Source organism: Pleurodeles waltl, chromosome 9, assembly GCF_031143425.1.
Source record: "Pleurodeles waltl isolate 20211129_DDA chromosome 9, aPleWal1.hap1.20221129, whole genome shotgun sequence".
Taxonomy (NCBI): Eukaryota; Metazoa; Chordata; class Amphibia; order Caudata; family Salamandridae; genus Pleurodeles; species Pleurodeles waltl.
The window spans coordinates 123,538,087-123,561,172 of record NC_090448.1 but is presented as its reverse complement, the minus strand read 5'-3'; the positions used below and the strand labels follow the sequence as shown (position 1 = coordinate 123,561,172).

General features: G+C 41.1%; 1 protein-coding gene across 4 annotated transcripts in view; it reads left to right on the top strand.

Annotated features, from left to right (window-relative positions):
* The window catches only part of SFMBT1 (Scm like with four mbt domains 1), a 477,315-nt gene that overhangs the window by 207,228 nt on the left and 247,001 nt on the right, over window positions 1-23,086 (top strand). For all 4 annotated transcript variants that reach the window (XM_069206385.1, XM_069206386.1, XM_069206384.1 and 1 more), the window contains one exon: window positions 5,572-5,666. In XM_069206385.1, the coding sequence (XP_069062486.1) occupies window positions 5,572-5,666 (95 nt within the window). The remainder of the gene's footprint in view (window positions 1-5,571; window positions 5,667-23,086) is intronic.

Sequence of the window (23,086 nt, the reverse complement as noted above, 5' to 3'; positions counted from 1 at the left end):
GGCGTGGCAAGGCTACCACGAGCCCTAATGCAAGAAAAGCCTCTCTGTGGTGTTAGTTGGGTAGTATAAGACACCCAAAACGGGGGTGCAGTGGACCCATCACACCCCTGGACACAGCTGTGCTCCTGAAACCATTAACTCAAGAATACATTCTTCACTTCTCCTGTTATTGTCATTGGAATCCACGGATGAGAAATGGTTCTGATATTTTCAATGTATTTGTGAACATGAGCTACCAGTAGTGCGACTCTTTAAGTTTCTGGTCTAGGTGAATCTGTCTTTTTCAGTGAGGTATGGGTGAATGAATGTTGTTGGTGTTTGCTGGGTGAGACAGGTGCGCAGTACTGAACAACTTGCACAACTTATAGGATTGTTTATATGTTTACTGCCCGGCAGTAGTACATGTGTTGTGTAAGACAGATCATGGTCGCGAGTGCTGTTGGGTGCCGTAATAGACAATCCGTCCATATTTGTACTGCCAGGGTGTAAGTTAAGGACTCTGTCTTTATGTATTTGCTGTGTTTATATTCATGGTGTAACCCTATGGAAAATGCTCTGGTAAGAGCTGATACTTATCTATCTAACATATATAGCTGTAGGTAGAGTGTTATTGCAGTTGTTAGCTGTTGTGTACACAGTGATATTCAACTATATGGAAAGACTGTGGAGTGCAGTTTCTGTTTGGCATGTCTTGTTGAGAGGTGTGTATTTCCCTTGCCAGACCGGGTTTGTGAAAGCAGGAATAAAAGTGCCGAACAACCATGCTATTAAATGGGAGGTATGAACTACTAACTACAAAAAGAGGCCAGGCAGAAGAAAGCAATATGTCAGAGTACACATATATTAGGGGGCTGTGAGCTTAGGCTAAGGGCACCATGGATTCCATACCCTTGCTGCCTCTGCTTGGGTAAGACCATTCAATCTGGAATTTGTTGGGAGGCGGAAACAGGAATTATACCCCTTTTTAGGGTCGAGCCTGCGTTGCATGCGCTCTCGCATGCGTATCGCAGCAAGACACTTTAGTTCTTAGAAAAGGGCTCGGAGCCCTGTCGACGTCACGTCAGTGTTTTTCATTGGTTCGTGGGCTTGCCTAATAAAATCTGCTTGCTTTCATTAGTGGAAGGCATGTACATGTCATGCCTTTTCCGATGGTTAGCCCTCCTCGAGCGCAGCGACCAAGTACAGAAAACATGCGAGGCTCGCTGTTTAATGTCGGATCGTGGACTATTTTTTCTCTATTTTCCTAGCGCGATTTCGCTTGGCAGAAATCGAGCGTATTACACAATTAATTTCACTTTTTCGGGTTACGTACATAAAAGCACTTTTGCCGATGGATGAAAAGTCAGGTTAGGAGTTTACAATGCGATCAGCTCTAACATGAGCAAACGCGAGACCCGTTGCATTCCAAATGCTTGTTGATGTTGTCCTGAGATCGACCTCTCATGGACATAGATGGTTTCGCATACGCGAAGGTTGGCTTGAGTGAGAATTTAGAGAATGGCTTTTAGCACTCTGAAGATAGATTCTTGAAAATGCCACCATCTATGCCTGGTTTTGCTTTTATTATATGAGGCGTTCCGATGCTGATCTAAGTCTGAAACCTTTGTTTATGTCAATCATGATTGCAAAGCGCATTAAGAATTTTGCATGTTTTTCAAATGTTGTACTTGTGTTTTATAATAAGCAAGTCCTGTATGTTTACCCAAACTGGAGTATCTGCCATTGTTTTGGTTGAGTGGTTGGGATGTGAATCTGACTGGGGCCCCTTAGGCCTATCTGTGTAGGGAAGAGACTGAGTAATTTGGGAAGCTTATGGGCAGCTGATGACTAGAAAATTGTGGGAATTTTGGGAAGTAGGAACCAGAACTGATGGTGAAGGTTTAGATTATAACTGTTGGGAGCGAAGCACGCTCTTGCCTGGGTGAAGTTGCAGGATCTGAAAGGAAGATAGTTGTTTGCAGGGCTTCTTTCTTAGCTCTTAGCCCTTGGCAGGTGTCTGGCCTCGCTTGCCCATTTATCTGTTCATGTGTTGTCTTTTGTGGTTTGCTGTCATCTTTCATTCACTTCAAAGCCCTGGTCTGTCCCTGAAGATACTGAGCTGATGGGACGTTTGTTTAAATGGCAAAGCTTTCTCTTGGGTGATGGGCCTGGTTCCTCACAGAGTAAGGGGGCCATCCCAGTCCAGTTGTCTCAGAGAGAAAGGTTGTTCCTCCATTCTTCTGGTGGAAAAATCTATGCGGTTTGCAGAGTAGACCACCATACATACAACTTATAATGTTTATATGCTTTCACTAACCGGGGCCTACTTTAAACGGGCAAACATAGAGTATGCCATACCTTTTCTTTGTAAGCTGTGCATCTGCCTTCTTTGACGAATGGGAGGGAAGGTGGGTTGGTCCAAGGTGGGCCTGGGTGGGCTGGGACTCTAGCTATGACCAGAAATACGTTCTGTTCACTGTCACATACATAGACCGCTGGACCCACAAAAGGCCAGATTACTTAGAGAGTTAGGTACCGAGGGACAGCAGAATTCAACTTAGTGTTGTGTATTAAGGGTGCTGTCTGAATCTAGCTGGCAGTAGAAGAGTGGGTTTATGCAGTGAGGTCACGGCTTCTGCAGGTTGCAGGTGAGCATCAGAACCACTGCAAGTTAAATAAAACACTGCACACTCAGAATGGGTCATCCTTTGATAACTGAACACACTCCTGCAAAGACTGGCACAGCATGTACATTCTCAGGAAGACTTCACAAAAGAATTAAGCTATTTATGTGAACTCTTATGATTTGTCCACAAGACCCACTAGTCCTTTGTAAGACGTTTGGGACCTGATCACGAGTAGGCCTTGCCGAGTCCGACACATAGGTGGTTGGAATTTGTTTAATGTTATCATTACGCATATTATCAAACCACAATCTGCCTGTTACTATAAATACTGAGCCATTTCCCTAAATACCGAGTCACTGCTGAAATTTAAGGAAGGGTGCGAGCTGCACCGCACCTGGTAATTAGCAGAGGTAGTAAATGTCCACCACTTGTAATTGCAATCTCTGAGTAATCCGGTGTTTGCGCAGCGGCAGGAATCACAATTTAACAGGCACTTGTAATCTGACTCTTAATAGTTGAACGCTGGTGCGTTCCCCTGTCGGGTATGAACAGTGTTCCTATTCTTGGATTTATTGATTTGATTCCATATATTTTCAGTTTTGTTTATTTTCGTTTTTCATCTCAGAATGCAGGGAAAATATACTGAGCTGATTGAACTGTTGGTACCTGAAATGGGACAATCTGAGATCTCTACATTAGTATTCATACATAGTGAACACTGCGAAGTTATTGAATTCGCTTGACTTTGTGTGGCAATGAAACACTCTCTGTGAGAAGCACGTGTCTGGGTGCACTGGTTCTCACTGCATTTGCAACAATTTGAGGCGTCTTTGCCACACTTTTGAGCTTTATTATAATAGTGCAAGGCATAGGTGTTTTGTGATCTCTCCGGCGCTCCCCAAACCTACTTTCATTGCATCACCTCGGCTCAGCTCTGTTTCCTGCTGTCTCAACAGTCAACTAAGCTGCAGCCTGGCTGCTCGTGTAGCTGGCAAAACACAACTCTTTCTTTGAGTTCTCAGTGGACTTCAGTGGTCCTAAATCGAATGTGTAATTGTTTCATTACTCCACGCGTAGAGCTTTTTATGATCTCCATTATAAACTGGTTTGGAGAGCAACATTGTTGTATTTCACACTTCAGCTGTATGCTAAACATAATTTGTTCAAACAGATATGGTTTAAGGTGCTCCGGGTCTGTTTCAGCTCATTCTAAAGGCTGTTTGTAAATGAGATGAAGACATACTAAAAGACAAGGACTTTATTGAAAGTAAAGCGAAGGATACATTCTAGTTCTTTGCTCAAGACAGAATGGATGAAAGCATGTTGCATTTTTACTTAGTTTACAAGTAGATGTTTAAAATCCCGAAAGAAGAACTCCAAAATGGCAGAATGCCTTAATTGCATAGTAAAAATGGAAGGGGTGGTCTTGCCAGCTACGGATAAAAGTAATGTGTCATTCAGTCACAAAACAAGTTCAGAGCCTTACAAAAAAAAAACACAAGCAACAACCACAGTCCCTGTCAGAGTGGACCACAAAAGCCACTAAATTAACCCGTACTTAACCCTTTGGTAGCTTGGCCCAAAACCAGTCAGCCTTGACTGAGAGTCACTGTTTCACTTTTAAGTATTTATGCAGCACACAAACAGTAATGAAATGAAAACACAACAACAGAAAAATTCCACACCAGTTTAGAAAATTAGAAAACCTTTTCATAAATGATTTGACACCAAACCGACAAACATCCAGTCAGTAAAACCTGAGTTATTCATTTTTAAAGTTTTTAGTAAAAACTAGCACTTAAAGAATCAAAGCGCAAACTGGGGACGAGTTATGGCCAACCACAATACAACACAATTCAGATACATGAGGTGGATTGGACCTTGTCTCAGCCTACCCTCGAACAGATTTTGAAGAGAAATGTCTGAGAATTTAAAGTCCAACTGGATATGGCAGCCAGCAATATCCTAGGAGGCGTCATTGAAGGGAGGCACTGGACAAAGTTGCGGTGAAGATTTTTACATTCGGACTTTGCCACTTTTTTAAAGGCGATAACCTCCAGTGAGACAAAGCTGCAGGCCCTATCCAAGAAGGGGTTTGCGATGCCAGATACCCCTTCTGGGACGAGACACTGAACAGGGTTTGCTGTTACAGAGAAGAATTTAGTGGAAGCTGCCGCAAAGTCAGGCTGACTGGCAATGCATTTTGGGGGGGGATTGGCAAGCAGGTACGGCCAGGTCTCCTGTTGGTTCTGACAGCACTTTTTGGCTGAAATGTATTTAAGTCTCATGTTTTGGATTTTGGCTGTTTGAGCACCTTTACCACCACTTCCCAGAGTCGAAGACTGATTAGGACTGATTTGAGACTGGCTCCAGATGCAGGCGTTAAGTTGTATCTAGCTTTTTGTGTCACTGTTGCTCAGAACAGAAGGTGAGCCAACTAGCCATTGGAGTCACTCTAGTAGTTCTAGTTAAAAGCAACAAGGCAGTCCTGAAGCAACAGGCTAGTTCTCTCAGGGTTCAAGGCAGACTTTAACAAGCAGGCCAGTCCCCTGGAAACAGCAGGGCAGTCCTCTGAAGTGCAAAGCAGAGGACTCAAAACATTTGGGGGAGGACTCCCCGAAGGCTGACAGGTCTAAAAATTACCAAAGAAAAACTCAATATTTGTTTGAAAATTCAATTTCTTTCCAAAATCATATTGAAAGGGATGTTTGTTAGCAAGTATAGTATGCCTATGCCTAAAATAAATTAAAAACTTTCTTTTAATATTATTGGCAATTGTACAATAAAATTATTATGTGTGAATAAAATAAGTTTGACTTTGAGACAGGGACACGTACGAGTATTACTTCTGAAATTAAAGTCCAGGTAAAAGAAAAATACCCAAGATTTTATGATGCTTTGTATGCAACTCCTCCTTGTGACTTTCCTATGCCCTTTGGTTTACTTACTTGTTTTTGTGTTCCAGATGGTGGGTCTGGCGTCGAAGAAGCAGAGTTCATCTGGGATGATTATCTTGAGGACACTGGGACTATAGCAGCTCCACACAGTTCCTTTAAGCATGTGAGTAGTGATTCGCTGGAGTGTTTGGACCATTTGTTATTTACATAATCGTATATTTAGCTTGATTTTTATTAGCAGGACAGGTGCTGGGATAAAAGCTCTTCTCTGCTTTTTCAGCCCCATGGTTTGTAAATTCTGAAGGGAACGTGTTGTTTACATTTGTTGTATGTTTAACCACTGTAATTTCATAATTTTTTACTTTCATTCTGCTCATAGCTACAGTGCTTATAAATGGCACACCTACTACATCACAGACATTGGCAACCTCTTAGGTGGCCCTCAATAAGGGGATGCAAATATCATTAGGAAGCTTTATTTATTTCTTCATTTCCTTTTTATGTGGGCCTATAAATTGCAAGCCATGCACAGAGGGTGGCAGAACGCTGTAACAAGGTTTCAGTAAGTTCAGTAGGCTGACCGAGCCTGTATGAGTTAGCAAAAAGAGTTGCATTAATTTGGCAATTATATATAGTTCACATGGACCGTCCTAAATAGTATGAAATAGCATATTCTTATTGTAATCCAAAACTGTAATACAAGTTGCACCATGTCAAAGCATATCTCACTCTATATTAGAAGACTGTGGGACTGAGTATGAATGCCTGGGTAAATTGTGATCTCTGTGCCCCATTTGTGCCGGTATAACATTTATACGTGATACAATGTTTCTCACCCAACAGTTACCAGGTGGAATATAATTATCCTTGTTAAATATCAGCCGGTTAAACCTGCCAAACTTTTAGAGGTGAAAAATGTCCAGTAAATACTGGGACATGTGGGTTTTGGTGCAGTATGCACAATGTGTATGTTATGTCCTATTGTTGTGGGATAATCGGAATAGGCAAACACCATCACACTCAATAAAGCTAGAACACCTCGGTGTTGGGTTTTATAGGATGTGATTAATTATTGCATCTGGCAGAGAGGACACTTGTAATCAGGCCGAGTGAATTGGCGTGAGCCCACATATGGCATGCACATCACACTAAAGGCACGACCTTAAACAAAACAGAAGAGTAATGGGGTAATTACATTTTGACACAGCCAATTGGGCATACTTACACTAGCTGGTACATTTTAGTGGCTGCTCTGCAATATCTTCCATAATAGGATCCCAGATGACTTTCAGCAGAATATACACTGATCATCCCATGGTGTGATAAAGAAATGTGAAAATGTTAATTGACTAATATACTAATTTAGCCTGTATTCTGACCTACTTGTTTATTTTTAGATGGCATGTAACGTGGTTTATCTTTGTTCTGTGTGAGAGCGTGAGTGGGTTCAAGCAGAGCTTGTCTTGTGCCAGCCAGAGCTGAAGCCTTCTTGATGTCATTGTCAAAATTCTAGTCCTGGTGCCGAGTGAATGTGAGTCATTTGAGAGAAAGGAGTCAGCATGTGAGGTTTTAGATTTATGGCCATGTTAGAGCTGTATTTCCTTCAGTTTTCTTGAGAATGCCTTCGTACAAATACCCCCAGGTATTTCCATTTTAGAGTGCTACAAGGGCTTCTCTGTCTGGTTTACTGAGAGAGGATCCCAGCCTCCTGATGACTTGACACATGCTGCAGACTGAATCCTTACCTTTGTGCACCACAGGGGGATTAGAGAGGGGAAAAGGTAATGAGTGGATTGCTTCAATTAATCTCAGCCATTGCTAATTATTCTGGTCTGCAATCCAGTCCATTGTGTTTAGAACTGTTTAGAACACCGCCCAATCTCTGACAGTAACCAACCTCATGCAAAATGGCTTTGAGCCTGCTCCAGTAGGTATAGTCCAGCCTGAACTGCCAGGATCTGTTCCCTCTGAATATGACACAGATAACGCCATACCCATTTCATCCTATTTGGGCCTCATGAATAGAGTGCGGTTTGAGTCCTATAGCGTAGTACTCATGGAACCTGGTCTGGGCAAACCTCATGCACTTAGAGCATTACATTGAGGAAAGCAAAAAAGCAACGAATACATTCCTTAAGTTAATCTCAGCCATTTGTTAATTACTCTGGGCCACAAGTCCATTTTGTTTTGCTCCCCCCCCCATGTTTCCCCCAGACAGGAACCAGCCATATGCGAATCAGCCTTATTCCCCCCAGTAGGAACAGTTCATCCCCAAGTGCAAGGCCTCGCCCTCTCTGAATGGGAACACAAGCTACCCCAGACCGGTTTCCGGCTGTTTGGACCCCTTCAGTTATTGGGGTACAGGTGAACTAACTGGATCCCCTTTTAAGCATTATTAGGAGGGCATAGGTCAAAGTGAATACATGAGCGACAAATTGATGTTCTCTGATTGTCTTTGGGAAGATCAGTTGCATGTTGCATATTATAGGAAAGAAAGTAAGGAAACATGCCAACCCCAGAGTAGTGGGTCCGACGACCCCTGGGATTCTGCGAGTCCTACTCATACAGTCCGCGACAGAATTAAATAGTATTGACATTAATAGAGAAAAATTAATAATGTAGATACAAATAAAGAACATTTGAAAAAATGGAAACTCTTTCTGTATTTCTTTTTGTATATTTGTGTATTGTTTTGAGGTTCAAATCTTAGAAGTTAATTAGTCCGGGGTTCCCCAGCTTCCAATAAAGGCTCACTGGGTGATCCTCAGATTCCAATAAGTATTGACAGGGGGTCCACAGAAGTCAAAAGGTTAAGACGCATTATTCTACAGGATTCAACTCAGAAAATGGTTATTGCATTGTCAAGTAATTCGAGTTTACAAAAGTCTAGTAAGGTACAGAACATGCTAAGAATGAGTTTCTGATACTCAAAATAGATTATTTTACACGTGCAGTGTCTTAGTGCACTGACAGTATACAGCTATTTCTTTTGTCACCACTATGTTGAAGAGGTATACTTTAGCGTGGGCATACCACTTTTTCTTTGGTCGCACCCCTTCCCCCTGCATGGCAGCCATGGTGGTCACAGGGCGAACAGGCATGACAGCGTGAACTAGATGGGCAGGATTAAAGTGCTGGTCACATTGTTCATAGTTACATAATCAGAATCATTTCTTGTGGCTCTCCCCTTAAAACACTTGAAATTGGTAAATGCTTTACATAAAAGAGAACTCCTCAAAGCGAAAGCCGCTCTCCTGGCACAGCAGGAGAGCCGATACTACAATATTCACTTCACTCGGGGAAACTCGCCCCATAATGCTTTGCAGGGCAATATATGACGAAACATTTTTGCTCATAACTCAGCCTATGGTGGCCCTAGGACAACAGGACCACCACCAAAACGTTCAGCACAACATGCTCTTCCTGTCTACATCATTCATTATATTTGTAAGTGCTGTCATGGCTTGAACTTTTGTTTAACAGCTGAGAGTAATATGTTTTAAAGGCCTTGCTTGTAATATCATTGCTAAAAGCCTGATGCCATGGAAAATGTGTGTAATGCGCTATGTTCTCTAGGGGCTAAAGATATGGTTATACTACATTATTTAATATTTTCTTTTTGTGTGGTTATGCCCTCTAGGGGTTAACTATATCGTTAAATGACTGTTTCTTATAAATGCTGTTTTCATTGTCTTGTTCTATGGGCACTGTTCTGAGCATTACAGTCATATCAACGTACTAAAATATTTGTGGTGCACGGAAACATGGCCCAAAATGCTTTGCAGGGCATTACTTTGACAAAACATTTTTGTTTATAACTTAGCCTGTGGTGGTCCTAGGACAGTGGGACCACCACCAAAACATTCAGCACAATGTGCTCTGTCTGTCTACATTATCATTGTGCCCCCAAACTAAGTTAGTGGAGACCCCAAAATAATAACCCTCCCCCTCCCCCACACTATTCATTGTCTTTGTAATTGCTTTCATGGCTGGAACGTTTGTTTCACAGCTGAGTCTTTGTGTTTTCAGAGCCTTGTTTGTAATACAATTGCATTAAGGCTGTCACCCCTGAAAATGTGTAGTGCACTACGCCCTCTAGGGGCTAAATGTATGGTTACAATACATTATTTAATGTAATTTTCTTTTTGTTTGGGTATGCTCTCAAAGGGTTAACAATATAGATTACAGCACCATGTTTCTTGCAAATGCTATTTTTATTGTGGAATCCTGTAGGGGCTGTTCTAAGCATTACTGTCATATCAACATACTAAAATATTCCTGGCACACGGAGGGCGTGCTCTTTCTGTGTACATAATCTCTGGGTCATCCCATTAGGTTAGTCTGGGCCCCAAAATAATAACCCTCACACCATTCAGTTTCTTTTTAAAGTGCTATTGTCGCTGGAACTTTAGTTTTACAGCTAAGATGAATTTGTGTTTTAAGGTCCTTGTTTGTTATATCATTGCTATAAGCTTGCTACTCTTAAAAATGTGTAATGCACTATTTCCTCTAGGGGCTAAATATATAGTTGCACTACATTATTTAATGTCATGTTCTATTTGTGTGGTTATGCCCTCTAGGAGTTAACTATATGTTTACATGACCATGTTTCTTACAAATGCTGTTTTCATTGTGGTGTCCTCTAAGGGCTGTTCTAAGCCTTACAGACATATCATCATTCTAAAACATTCTAAAATATTTGTGGCACACGGAAACATGCCCTAATATGCTTCGCAGGGCATTACTTTTACAAAACAGTTTTGCTCATAACTTTGTCTGTGGTGATCCTAGAACAATGGGACCACCACCAAAACGTTCAGCATGATGTGCTATTTCTGCCCACATCATCTTCTACCTGCATTAGTATCTAGAATATTTAATTGCCCAGCTTTGGGGTACTCCAAATTAAGTTGAATTTCAGCTGGAAGAGGATTACTTTCAGAGCTTTCTAGCACAGCAAGGGCTTTACACGAGTTCAATAAAAGGCTACTCATAAAAGTGTAACCCAAAGTGGTAATGTCCCAGTATGTATGAAGGGATTTACTAGTGGTGCCATTAAATGTTTGCACTGTTTTTAAAGAAGTGCGTTTGTATTTACAGTCAGCTGGTTGTTTCCTGTGCTGTATGGCCACTGATACTTTTTGAGACATCAGCCAAATTGACCAGGATATGCATGTTAAAGTGTCCTGTTATCATTATCATATGTGAGGGGAACCTGCACGTTAAGTCGGTGAAAACCTCAAAAAAGGATGTCACTGTACCTTTTCTGCCTAATGAGCAGGATTGATAATGCCCATTTGTGAAAGTGATACCACTTAGTTGTAACTACTTGAAACAATGGGCTATCCGTGTCAACTTCTGCCATCTCTAGCTTTAGACTTGTGGCTCTGTATATTGAAAGGCCAGCCGATGGGTGCCCAAAGTACTTTGTTTTAGTTGCTAGTTGATATATTCCAAGTTTCCTGCAGGCAAAGTATATCAGCGTCTTTGATAGATTTAAGGGCCTCTTGCTGGATAAGAATCTGCCTTAATCCAGCTCCATTACAGGAAATTATTGTAAGCTTGGATTTATAGGATGCTCTTTCCATTATTAGCTGCACGAGGAACAGGTATTGGTCTTACAGGATATCAATAGGTAGCAATCCAGTCCCATCCAGATCCGAATTTGTGGTTGATTGTATTTGTTCTATACGATTTACATGTTTGCTCGTTTGAGCTTATGTGGATCTAAAGGTTCTTGCATGGATTTGGGTTTAATGCATCGTTTGCTCCCTTGTGGTTGCTTTGGTGTTAGCTAAGGCCCTGTGCTGTTAAAAACATGGGGGTACCCTTCCGGCTCTCTACTTCTTATTTCAGTACCAACTTGTGCAAAGATGGATTTTTCGCTGGTGACTTGAGCTACAATTATTGAGTATCTCCAGGTAACAATTGTGGACTGTGCATTTGAACATAGAGGAAACTTGCCCAATTGATTTCTTACAATGTCTTCAGTCTGATAGTGAGTTAAGGTGGGAATATGATGCAGGAGACGTACAATGTTTGCCCTGTTCAGTATATCATTGTAGACTCTGGGTATGTATGCCGGAAAAAACACAAGTTTTTATGGTATTCTTCGATCATTAGAATTCCAGCTGGCTGCCTCTTTTGCGGATACTTCTTTTGAAAGTAGCTAGTGTTTGACAGTAGTAGGGGATTGGTGTTGGTGTAAAGTTTGGATTAATTGGAGTGTTAAAGCAAATTGTCTCTTGCTTTTGGATTGTGATCCCTACGTGGCCCTATCTGGTTGTCCCTGTGGGCTGTTTATTTCCTGCAATCCATTAGGTGACTTGTTGGAGCTAGCTGACAAGGGCTGAGTTGTATAAATACTATCAGTCCTTTTTTTAATCAATCAGTGCCCCTTTGATCATGTCCTTATTATGTATTGCCTGAGTTACAGATGCACTAGTCAGAGAGCATTCACCCAGAAGGTGACTGCTCTCTGACTTAATTGATTGAGTGGTTTGGGCCTCACCAAACATTGGAAACAATTTCGGCTGTGCTGGTTCACTAGTGTGGGTCTGACTTTGAGGCTGCCCCCCAACCTGATAATCTTTTTGGATTTTTCTAATTTTTCTTAAATCTTTTCTTTTCTTCTCTCCTCATTAACGGTTTATAATCTTAAAATCTTTTCAGAGCAGTGGCAGCACCAAGACGCCTCAGGGCATTTGTGCACTTTACAAGAATTTATCATATCGTAAGATGGTTGAGACTCTTGTGAGAGAAGAGAGTTCAGTTTGTCTTCCACCGGCTCCTTTGTTTTGCTTTGTTTGTACCAGCGGTATTGTTCAGTGGATCTTGGGTTGCTACCACCTGCAGACCAGTATCTTTTTTTGACTCGGAGCCAGCACGAAAAGGGCAAGACATGACTCATTGAATGGTTTTACCCCCAATTGGTTCATTTGACCCTGCAGCCTGATCCATAATTCTAATCTCATCTATAGAGTAATTAGTGATTTCAAGATTGTCTACAAGAAGTGAAAGTAGTTCTAAGAGAGTGCTGAGTTTGTTTAGTACTGGGGTACAGGTACAGTTCTTGTTCTCACCAGGATGGCGGTACTAACTTAACCCCTTTGCTGCGAGGCCTTTCTCCCCCAAAGGCTGAGCCCTTTTTTGGCTATTTGGGGTAGTTCACGGTTTGGGCTCCATATCTTTTTGGCCACATAAGATATCCACATCACATTTGCGTGCGTTTTTCCCAACTAGAAATTCTAAAGGTACCTAGGATTCATGGATTTCTCTGGTGGGTTCTGAGTAATTAGGCAAAAAGCAGCAATGTATATATATATATTTTTTTATTTTGAGGGGGGGGGGTTAAGGGGGAAATAGATAAAAAGTGCTGCAGAAGAAATCATCTGTTTTTCCCCCATGTAAATGGCATTAGTGAAGGGTTTGCAGTGCTAAAATCATATTTTCCCAGCTGCCAGGAACAGGCAGACTCGAATCAGAAAATCAAACTTTTCAACACAGTTTTGGCATTTAACTGGTATATAGCCCATCTTTGCTATTTTTTGTGCTTTCATCCTCCTTCCAATTAGTGGTAGAAATGGATGTGAAACCAATGGTGGATCCAGGAAAGCTATACATTTCCAAAAAGTAGACACAATTCTGAATTCTGCAAGGTGTCATTTGTGTAGATCCTTCAAGGTTTTCCTATAGAACAATGGTTCCCAACCTTTTGACTTCTGTGGACCCTCACTTTATCATTACTAGAACCCGGGGACCCCCCACTGAATCATTATTGGAATCCGGGGACCCCCCACCCCACCCCCCACGGAGTCATTATTGAAAGCTTGGGGACCTAATCTGTTAAGAATATTTAATTTTCTAAGCAGTTGTGGACCCCCTGAGGAGGCTTTGCAGACACCCAGGGGTCCCCGGACCACAGGTTGGGAACCACTGCTATAGAAAGTAATAACTAAAATAAAAAAATATTGAAATTGAGTTTAAACAACAACCTTTTGTGTCTACCTTTTCATCTGTAACTTTTTCTAACAATGGCAGATTTTCGAAAGCAATATACAATTAGGTCTGCTGGCCCCAGCTGGTTGCGGGGATATATAGGGCTTGTAGGTTCACCAAGAACTCAAGTTACCCCAGGGCAGTAACTGAGCTGCACCTCGCAATGGTTTTTAGGGCCAAGCGCAAAGCGCTCCGTCCCCTGATGTAATCTCTCTTTGAGCTTCTAACAACGCCCATGTCACATCAGTTCCTTACATTGGTTTGTGGGCTTGCCTTTTAAAATCTGCTTGCTTTCATTTGTGGAAGGCATGCATACGTCATGCCTTTTTCGTTGTTTAGCCCTCCTCGGGCACATCGACCAACTACTGGAAACATAGGAGGCTCCATGTTTTCCATATGGTTTCTGGACTACTTTTTCTCTTTATTTAGCAGCGTTTTGTTTCCATTTAATGTGGCAAGAAAAGTCCGTCTAGAAGTTTACAACGCTAATAGCTCTAACTCGGCGAAATGCGAGACCCATTGCATCGCAAATTGCTGTTTCATTTTGTACCTGGTATACAGCAATTCATTTGGTAAAGTAAAAAGAGTAAAAAAAACATGTATTGAGGAAACTTATGTATTTCCTAAATGGGCACAAGATATGGAGTTTAGAAGCAGTGGTTATTTGTACATCTCTGAATTTGTGGATACCCATACTAGCATGTGAATTAGAGGGCATTTCTCAAAATTACTTCTTTCTTATACCCAGTCTTTCATTTAGAAGGCGCAAATGCAGAAAAAGACAATTGGTAATAACACTTGTTTTACTATTTTGTGTTTCCCCCAAGTCTCACGATAAAAATGATACCTCACTTGTATTGGTTTGGCCTACTGCCCGCAACCGGAAACGGGTTACAACACAGCATGGACATGCCACATTTTTCCACTGAAAACGGACTTTTTTTTGCAACATTACTTTTTTGTGGATTTGGGGCCCTAGCTCAGCCGGCACGTGGGGAAAGCTAGCAAACCTGTACATTTGTGAAAACTAGACACCTAAGGGAATCCAGGTTGGGGTAACTTGTGTGGCTCTTACCAGGTTCTGTCTCCCAGAATCCCTTGCAAACCTCACATTTTGTCTAAAAACACATTTTTCCCGACATTTCTGTGATGGAAAGTTCTGGAAAATTAGGGGAGCCAGAAACTTCCTTCCACCCAGCATTCACCCAAGTCTTCTGATAAAAATGGTACCTCACTTGTGTGGGTAGGCCTAGTGCCCGCAATAGAAAACGTCCCAAAACACAATGTGGACACATCACATTTTTCCTGTGAAAACTGACCCCTGTTTTTTTAAAACTTGCCTAGCTGTGGATTTTGGGCCCTAACTCAGCTGGCACTTAGGGAAACCTAGCAGTCCTGTACATTTTTGAAAACTAGACACCTAGGGGAATGCAAGATGGGGTGGCTTGTATGGCTCTCATCATGTTCTGTCACTCAGAATCCATAGCATACTTTAAAATGTGTCTTTAAAAAAATACATTTTCCTCAGATTGTTCAAGAAAATGAGAAATTATCTGTGCAAGCGATTATTTATCCCTAGCTAAAATATTTTTGAAGCCAATATGAAGGCTCTATATTTACAGAGATGGAATGTCTTGCCCACTTTTACAGATAGATACTGTTTAGGCACCTCCGGGTCTTCTGTAGCCATATAAAACATGTCTGGTGCAGACTTAGGTTCAGGTAATAAATAGAGTTTCCACCTTAATTCCTGAATTGTAGGACCAACAACTCTTGTATCTCTACCACATGAAGGGCCATCTCGCTTTCACGGGGGCTCTCAACACACATATATATTCTGTTAAATTGTTCTTTCCCTGGTTTCAATGTACCTTGAGTTGGTTATAGTTGCAGCTTCATGAAACCTTGTGGCATGTGTCACACCTTATAACTTACTCACTCCTCCCTCTATTATTATGGCCATACATCATCAGTTACTGAGCACGTTCGCTTACTGAAGTAAAAAGAGGAACTGGGCTTCCTTACTGACATCCACTAGATCAGGTTTGATGTCAGTAGGGTGTAAGCATGGTTTGTGTTAAATCTACCTCAAACTCTCCAGCCAAGTATTAATGTGAATGGGCTATTGACAAATCATTTGGTATGAGATCAAGGCAAGATATTTTCTAAGTGAAAGAATCTTAATAAAACGGGTGTTGTTGATATTTGCATGTTGTTAGAGTTCTGTTGTAGCTGATAATATCATCGCTTAACGAAAATAAGCAAGTTTGATATTTGTTTTTAAATACATGAGAGGTTTATTTATAAAACAGACCTAAGGGTTGAAGGCAGGTGATAGGTTAAAATATGTAATGCAGCTTAGTGAACCCACACATGTCCAAGAAAACACTGTGATACCATGGCACCCCGAATTGTCATCCTCGGACTACAGTCCCTGAAGATTCCTATCCTGAGGTATTTGGATCCTTGTGTGACTTTTACAAGAAAGAAAAGAACGTGTCCCAAGTCTCTCAGTGTTATCAAAACTTTCTTGAAAACCCTCAGAATGTATCTTGTTATTATTTTCATGTATGTGCTTACCTTCCTTCCAAAGTTTCAGATGTAGTCCTTGGCAATTCTGCACCTAAGATGTGCCTAAAATCTTTCAGGACAGAGAAGCAGAGGCTGAAAACCATGATGAGGGAAGCAAATGAGATGGCATTTTATTAGAGATATATTTCGATGCTACACAACTCAAGTTTTGTGTCTGCAGTGCTTGCTTATGAAATACCTCTTTCCGCATAAGAAATATGGTAGGCAGTGATTTTAAAGGAAGCAGTTAGGATCAGGAGAATATTGGGAAAATGGAATGAAAACGATTTTTTTTCTTTTTGTGAGCTACACATTTTGGCATTCTGAATATAATTTTATACCGCAATAAAATGGAAATTTAGTAGGAAAGGACAGATCAATCTAGCAGTTAAACAACTGTTCTTTTCTGTGCTTGAATAAAACTATAAATGTCATGTTTCAGGCACTTGAAAAATGTTCCCATGAGCTCTTCCTTTAAGCTCTGAGGGGCATATTTATACTCTGTTTGCGCCGGAATTGCGTTGTTTTTTTTACGCAAATCCGACGCAAAGCTAACTCCATATTTATACTTTGGCGTTAGACCCGTCTAGCGCCAAAGATCTTGGAGTTAGCATCATTTTTTAGCGTGGACACCTACCTTGCGTTAATGATATGCAAGGTAGGCGTTCCCGTCTAAAAAATGACTCCAAGGCATGTGCGCCTTATTTAAACTCCCGTGCAAAAATGGCGCACGGGAGTGGGCGGGTCAAAAAAAATGACGTCCAGCCGCTTTTGCGTAATTTTTTAGCGCCTGGTCAGGGCAGGCGTTAAGGGACCTGTGGGCTCGGAAGGAGCCCAGAGGTGCCCTCTCATGCCCCCAGGGACACCCCCTGCCACCCTTGCCCACCCCAGGAGGACGCCCAAGGATGGAGGGACCCATCCCAGGGAACTTAAGGTAAGCTCAGGTAAGTATTTTTTTTTTTTGTGTCATAGGGGGGCTTGATTTGTGCCCCCCTACATGCCACAATGCCCAATGACCATGCCCAGGGGACAAAAGTCCCCTGGGCATGGCCATTGGGCAAGGGGGCATGACTCCTGTCTTTGCGTCAAGAGTCATGGAGGGTGGGAGTAAAAAAAAATGGCGCAAATCGGGTTGAGGCAGATTTTTTGCCTCAGACCGACTTGCCCCATTTTTTGACATCCAAGCTCCATTTTCCCCTACGCCGGCGCTGCCTGGTGTGGGTAATTTTTTTTTTACGCACACCAGTCAGCTGCGCCGGCTAACGTCATTCCATAAATAAGGCGCCCGCATGGCGCTTTGGAATGGCGTTAGCCGGCGTTAACATTTTTGACGCACAACTGCGTTGGCGCAGTTGTGCGTCAAAAAGAATAAATATGGCCCTGAATTTGCAGGTGTCCAAAAATAAAAACGTGGATGTGTGAGTCTGGTACCGACAGAGGTGAGGATCATGAAGCTAGGAGACCTGACTTCTACTTGTGAATTCATCCCCTGATCTACATATTGTAAACCTAGGCAAATTGTTTTATCTTTCGATATCTCGGTTCCCACAAACAACAGCAGCAGTATATATGTACAAATATATAAAGGATGGAGGCAAGAACTTTAAAAAGAGAATAATGTGAAAGAAGCAGCACACAAATTTCCTTATTTGCTTGAGTTTATTTCCAGCTACAGAAACACGACCAACCCAGCCAAGTTTCCTTAATCATCTCCTGCATCCTTTGACTTGAACATTCTAAACTCCCTTCTTAGCCACATGTTGCTAAGATACACCAGGTACAACATATAACTTTGCACAATATAACATATCTCACTTAGAATGCATTCTATACAATGAAATTTGCATAAACAATATTTTTTTTCAACATTTTCTAAATGTATTAATGTAACTTTCTATTTTACTATACAACACATATATATAATAATTCCATACACCTATATACTACTATACCATACACCTATATCATTTCACATGTACTAATCTCTTAAATGCCTTGGTAATTGAGTTTTTCTTCTAGATTACCTCCCGATATTTCTTCCTTCTTTTTCCGTGCGTATTCTATCATTCTTCTTTTCATTTTCTTGATCTCCCTTCTTCTCCTCATCATTTACTACCAACCTTTTCAACTTCTTTAACTCAGTTTCATTACACTTTACCACGTTCCTCATATTCCACCTCTTCCCATCATCTAACTCCACACTATATCTGTTCACTTTCACAACACGTTTTGGTAATTCCCATTTAGAAACACCTTTCCTCACACCTCTTACAAACGTCGTCCGAATAAAATCCCCATACTTATAGACACATCCTCCCTTATCATTTTTCCCCTCTTCACTGTAATCACTTTGCCTTCTATGTATTCTGCTAAATAACTCTTTCTCATTCACCTCTTCCATCCCATTTTCCCCATCCAACCCGGTACATCCCTTGTACACGGCTTCCTTCCTTTCAATAACACATAAGGTGACTCCAGTGTAGTCGAGTGTGGAGTTATGCGATAACTCCATAACAAATTCTTTCTCATCCTTCCACTTCAATCCATTTTGCACTCACAACTGTATATTCTCACTGAGAACTCTGTTGAATCGCTCCACTAAACCATTTTCACGAGGATGCCCTATTGTTGTTTTTATATGTTTAACACCACAATTTGTTAAGTAATTCTCAAATTCCTCTAAAATGAACTGTGGACCATTATCTGTCATCAATTCCTGAGGATATCCTTCTCTCCTCCATACCCCATCACAAAAATCTATCACCTTGCAAGATCTAATGTCACTCATAACGCCAACTTTAGACCATGTGGAACAATAATCAGTCATCACAACAACATATGTTCTTCCACTTCGTTCAAATTCATACGGACCACATAAATCCAAACCCACTTTTTTTCCATGGTTTATATAGAAATTGTATAGGAACAACAGGAGTACTTTTTGCAACATGCGTTTTGTCACTACACTCACACTTCAAACATCATCTTACATACATTTCTACATCATGATCCACCCCAGGCCATCATAAATCCTCTTTTACCTTTCTTTTCATTCCAGACATTCCTCCATGACCCTCATGTAAAATCTCTAATACTCTTCCTCTTAACTCTTCTGGCACAACCAGGGGTGTGGAATTTATTAAAATATCTACTTGTCCAGGGGACAGGTTGCTTCTCAAATCTACTTGTCCTGTAAAAAGATCTACTTGTCCCTTTGGTACCATGTAGTGTGGCAACAAATTATGGCAGCAATTAATAGCCTCTCTGATTATGCCAGGGCTACTACCATAGTAGGGCTTGAATACTTGGAGTTTCAATCCCTACTGTAGCAATTTCCTTATTTTGCCACCTTTCTGCAGATCTGCATACTGGGGCTGGAGGAAGCAGTAAGCAATAGTTCCAGGGCTGGAATGCCTTTGAGTCTGCAAACCTACTAACCTGCATGTTATAAAGATTTTTACCAGCTTCTCTCTAATATTTTCCCATAATAAGAAAGGTTGGACATTTACTCCTGACAATGGCAGAATTAGAACTTCTTCCAGGGTTGGGAAGAAAGTGGCTGGAGGGAAAATGAACTTGCAAATGCTCAATAGATTTTCACATGAGCAAATCTACACATCGTATTTACCCATGCTAAAATACAGTTCACAAATATTTGATAGGGGTACGACATATACCATGGGTGCACTTTTGTGACTTTCTTTAAGAATTTGGGGCCACAAGTAGGTAGGTTCAGATTTGTGACCTGCAAATTGCGAGTCGCAAATCCGAATGTAGGATGGTGTCCTTGACACCATCTGTGATTCGCAAGGGCTTCGCAAATGCCCACATCATGAATAATCATGAGGTGGGTCGCAATTTGCGACCCCCTCACGAATGGTGGCCTGCTGGAGACAGCAGACCACCATGTCTGTGACTGCTTTTCAATAAAGCAGTTTTTTTTGTAATGCAGCCCGTTTTCCTTAAAGGAAAACGAGATGCATAACAAGAACGAAAAATGAAACGTTTTCGTTTCATTTTTTCAGAGAAAGTAGTGGTCCACAGGACCACTGCTTGCTCTGAAAAAATGTTTACAGTGACATTCACAATGGGAAAGGGGTCCCATGGGGATCCCTTCCCTTTTGCGAAAGTGTTAGCACCCATTTGAAATGGGTGCAAACTGCGATTGGTTTGCGCCCGCGTTTGCGGTCACAAAACAATCCTACATTGCACTGCGAGTTGCAATTAGGAAGGGAACACCCCTTACTAATTGCGAGTCGCAAACCCGTTTTGTGATTCGGTAACCAGGTTACTGAATCGCAAAACTGGGTTTGTGCATCGCAGTGTGCTTTTTGCACGTCGCAAACAGCGAAAGTCGCTGTTTGCGACATGCAAAAAGCTACCTACATGTGGGTCTTGGTCCCTAATTAGGTCTGGTGTTAACAAAGACATTTTGTTTTTATTAAACTTCTATTTCTCTCTCTTTCGGCTGGCTTTACTGTGAGTGATCGCATTCTGCTCTTCCACAAGGAGCATATTGCCACACAAAGTAGTTTTGTTCAGTGTCAGGAACTACAGTGGCAATCAGTGACGTAATGAAACTGGAGGGTGCCCCTTTGCAAAGAACATGGAGGAGCCCCCTCTCCAGACTCACTCAGGGCAGGTGCTGTGCTGACGGGCCCCCTGGAGGGCGGCTGCGGGGCCTTTGTTATGCCGCTGGTGGCAACGTGTGCTTTAAGAGTTCAAAAACTTTTTGGGGGGTTTTGCCAATGTTTGTTACAATGTTGAGGGCCTGGTAGCTCCCACAACAATAAAGTGTTACAAAAGCCATGTCAAAACAAGACACGCATTGATGAAACTAAAAGACTTATAAAAATATGTCAGATTAGTTGGCTTTGTCAGTGTTTGTTTATTTTCATGCTTCCCATAATCGTGTTGAAAATGGTTACACTGATTTTCCATTAGAAATATTTTTGGGAAATACTAGCATGCATCAACACATTTTACTAAATGACACTTCATTTGCATATAATCAGAGAGCATTCTGGGAGCATTATACTTAGCCTCTTAGCCTAAACTTTTCAAACATGTGTGTACACGTTTTTTTTTTTTGTACTGGAACCAACGTCAGTAGTGAAGTGTGACCTTAAAACATTTATTTACAGCACGCACCCTAATAATGAAGGCTTTCAAATAATGAACCATAAATACAAGTTCAAACAGCATTATCTTTTGGAAACACATTACCTCAACTGCAGAGAGTTCAACTCTCTGTAAACAGACAGCCAAAGGGTTTGTGCTGCAGGGGGTTGGGCCTACTTGTCCCAAGGACAAAGTAAACATAAAAACTTGTTGCCCTTGACCCCAAACAAGATGTCCCGGGCGTCGGGCGATAGGAATTCCACATCCCTGCACAACAAATTTGTCTCCTTTTTTTATAATTTCATTTTCTTCTGACAACTCAGATCAAGCATTCTTGTAATTCATGAGAACTTTCATGTCCTCATTCAAACTTGCCCACACTTCTGGTATATTTGATTTTTTCAATTTCATCTCTTCATCCTTCATTACTGCAGCTTTCCATTCAACTTCAGAAATAGCTTTGATCCTTGTATCTGTAATATCAGCCACAACCCATTTATCGTCCTCTTCTTTATCACTTGTTTCCAATGGTAGTCTTGACAAACAATCTGCATTGACATTTGATAAACCAGTCACATATTTCATAGTAAACATATACTCCTGCAATCTGTAAATCCATTTCACAATTCTTGAAGACGCTTGACCAGCCTTCGTCGTCGTGAATACATCAATTAACAGTTTATAATCAATCCGCAATTCAAATTTTCTCCCCCGTACATAATTTCTGAAATGCTGCACTCCCCACCAACATTCAAGTGCTCCCTTTTCTGTGGTCGAATCACTTGTTTCTGCACCTTTTAGCATTCTAGAAGCAAATGCTACCACTCTTTCTTTCCCTTTACTTACTTGCATTAACACTGTTCCTAGGCCATGCATACTAGCATCGGTAGACACTATAGTGTGCTCTTGAACATCAAATGGTTTCAACTCTACTATGTTTATAACTTTCCTTTTCAATTCGTCAAATGCTTCCTGACACTCTTCTTTCCATTTATACTTTTGTCCTTTCTTCATTAACTCCCACAATGGTTGTGCAATATTTGCAGTTTTTGTTTGTTTTACAAACTTTGCATAATATTCTGCTAGCCCTAAGAAAGATCTCAGTTGATCTTTATTGCTCGGACATGGTGCTTTCTCAATAGCTTCCATTAACCATATTTTAGGCTTAATCCCTTTGTATGATATTGTGTGACCTAAATATTCAACACTTTGTTAAGCAAATTTGTATTTACTTATCTCCACGGTAAGTCCAGCCTTTTCTAATTTTTCACACACATTCCTCAAAATGTCGTCATGGTTTTCTCCGTTCTCCCATACCATAGTATGATCTTGAAAAATCTCACATTTTCCATGTCTCCCAGTATATTCTGCATTACTCTTTGAAACACCGCTGACCCGGATGCAAGTCCAAAAGGCATGTGTATAAACCTAAATGCTCCTTCAGGAGTTATAAAAGAAGTTAACTGTCTCGACTCTTGATGTAATAAAACCTGATGGTATGCACTAGACAAATCAAGTGTAGAGTACACTTTTCCAGCTTTGACACTTGCTAATAATTCATTAATGTTGGGAATAGGATGTCGATCCACCCGTATATTGTCATTTAGATCTCTCGAATCTACACACATGCTGATTTTCCCATTAGGTTTTTGAGCTACAACTATGGCACGTAACCACTTTGACGACTCTATATGTTTAATCACAGCCATTTCCTGAAGTTTATTTCATTCTGCATTCAATGCTTCTCTTAATACCACAGGTACAATCCTAACTTTATGAGCTTTTGCAATGGCTCCATCCTTCAAAATAATTTTGTGCATACATTTTTTCTAACATCCTAACTTGCTTCCGAATAGATTTGAGAATTAATTTCTACATTTCTCCATTTCTCCA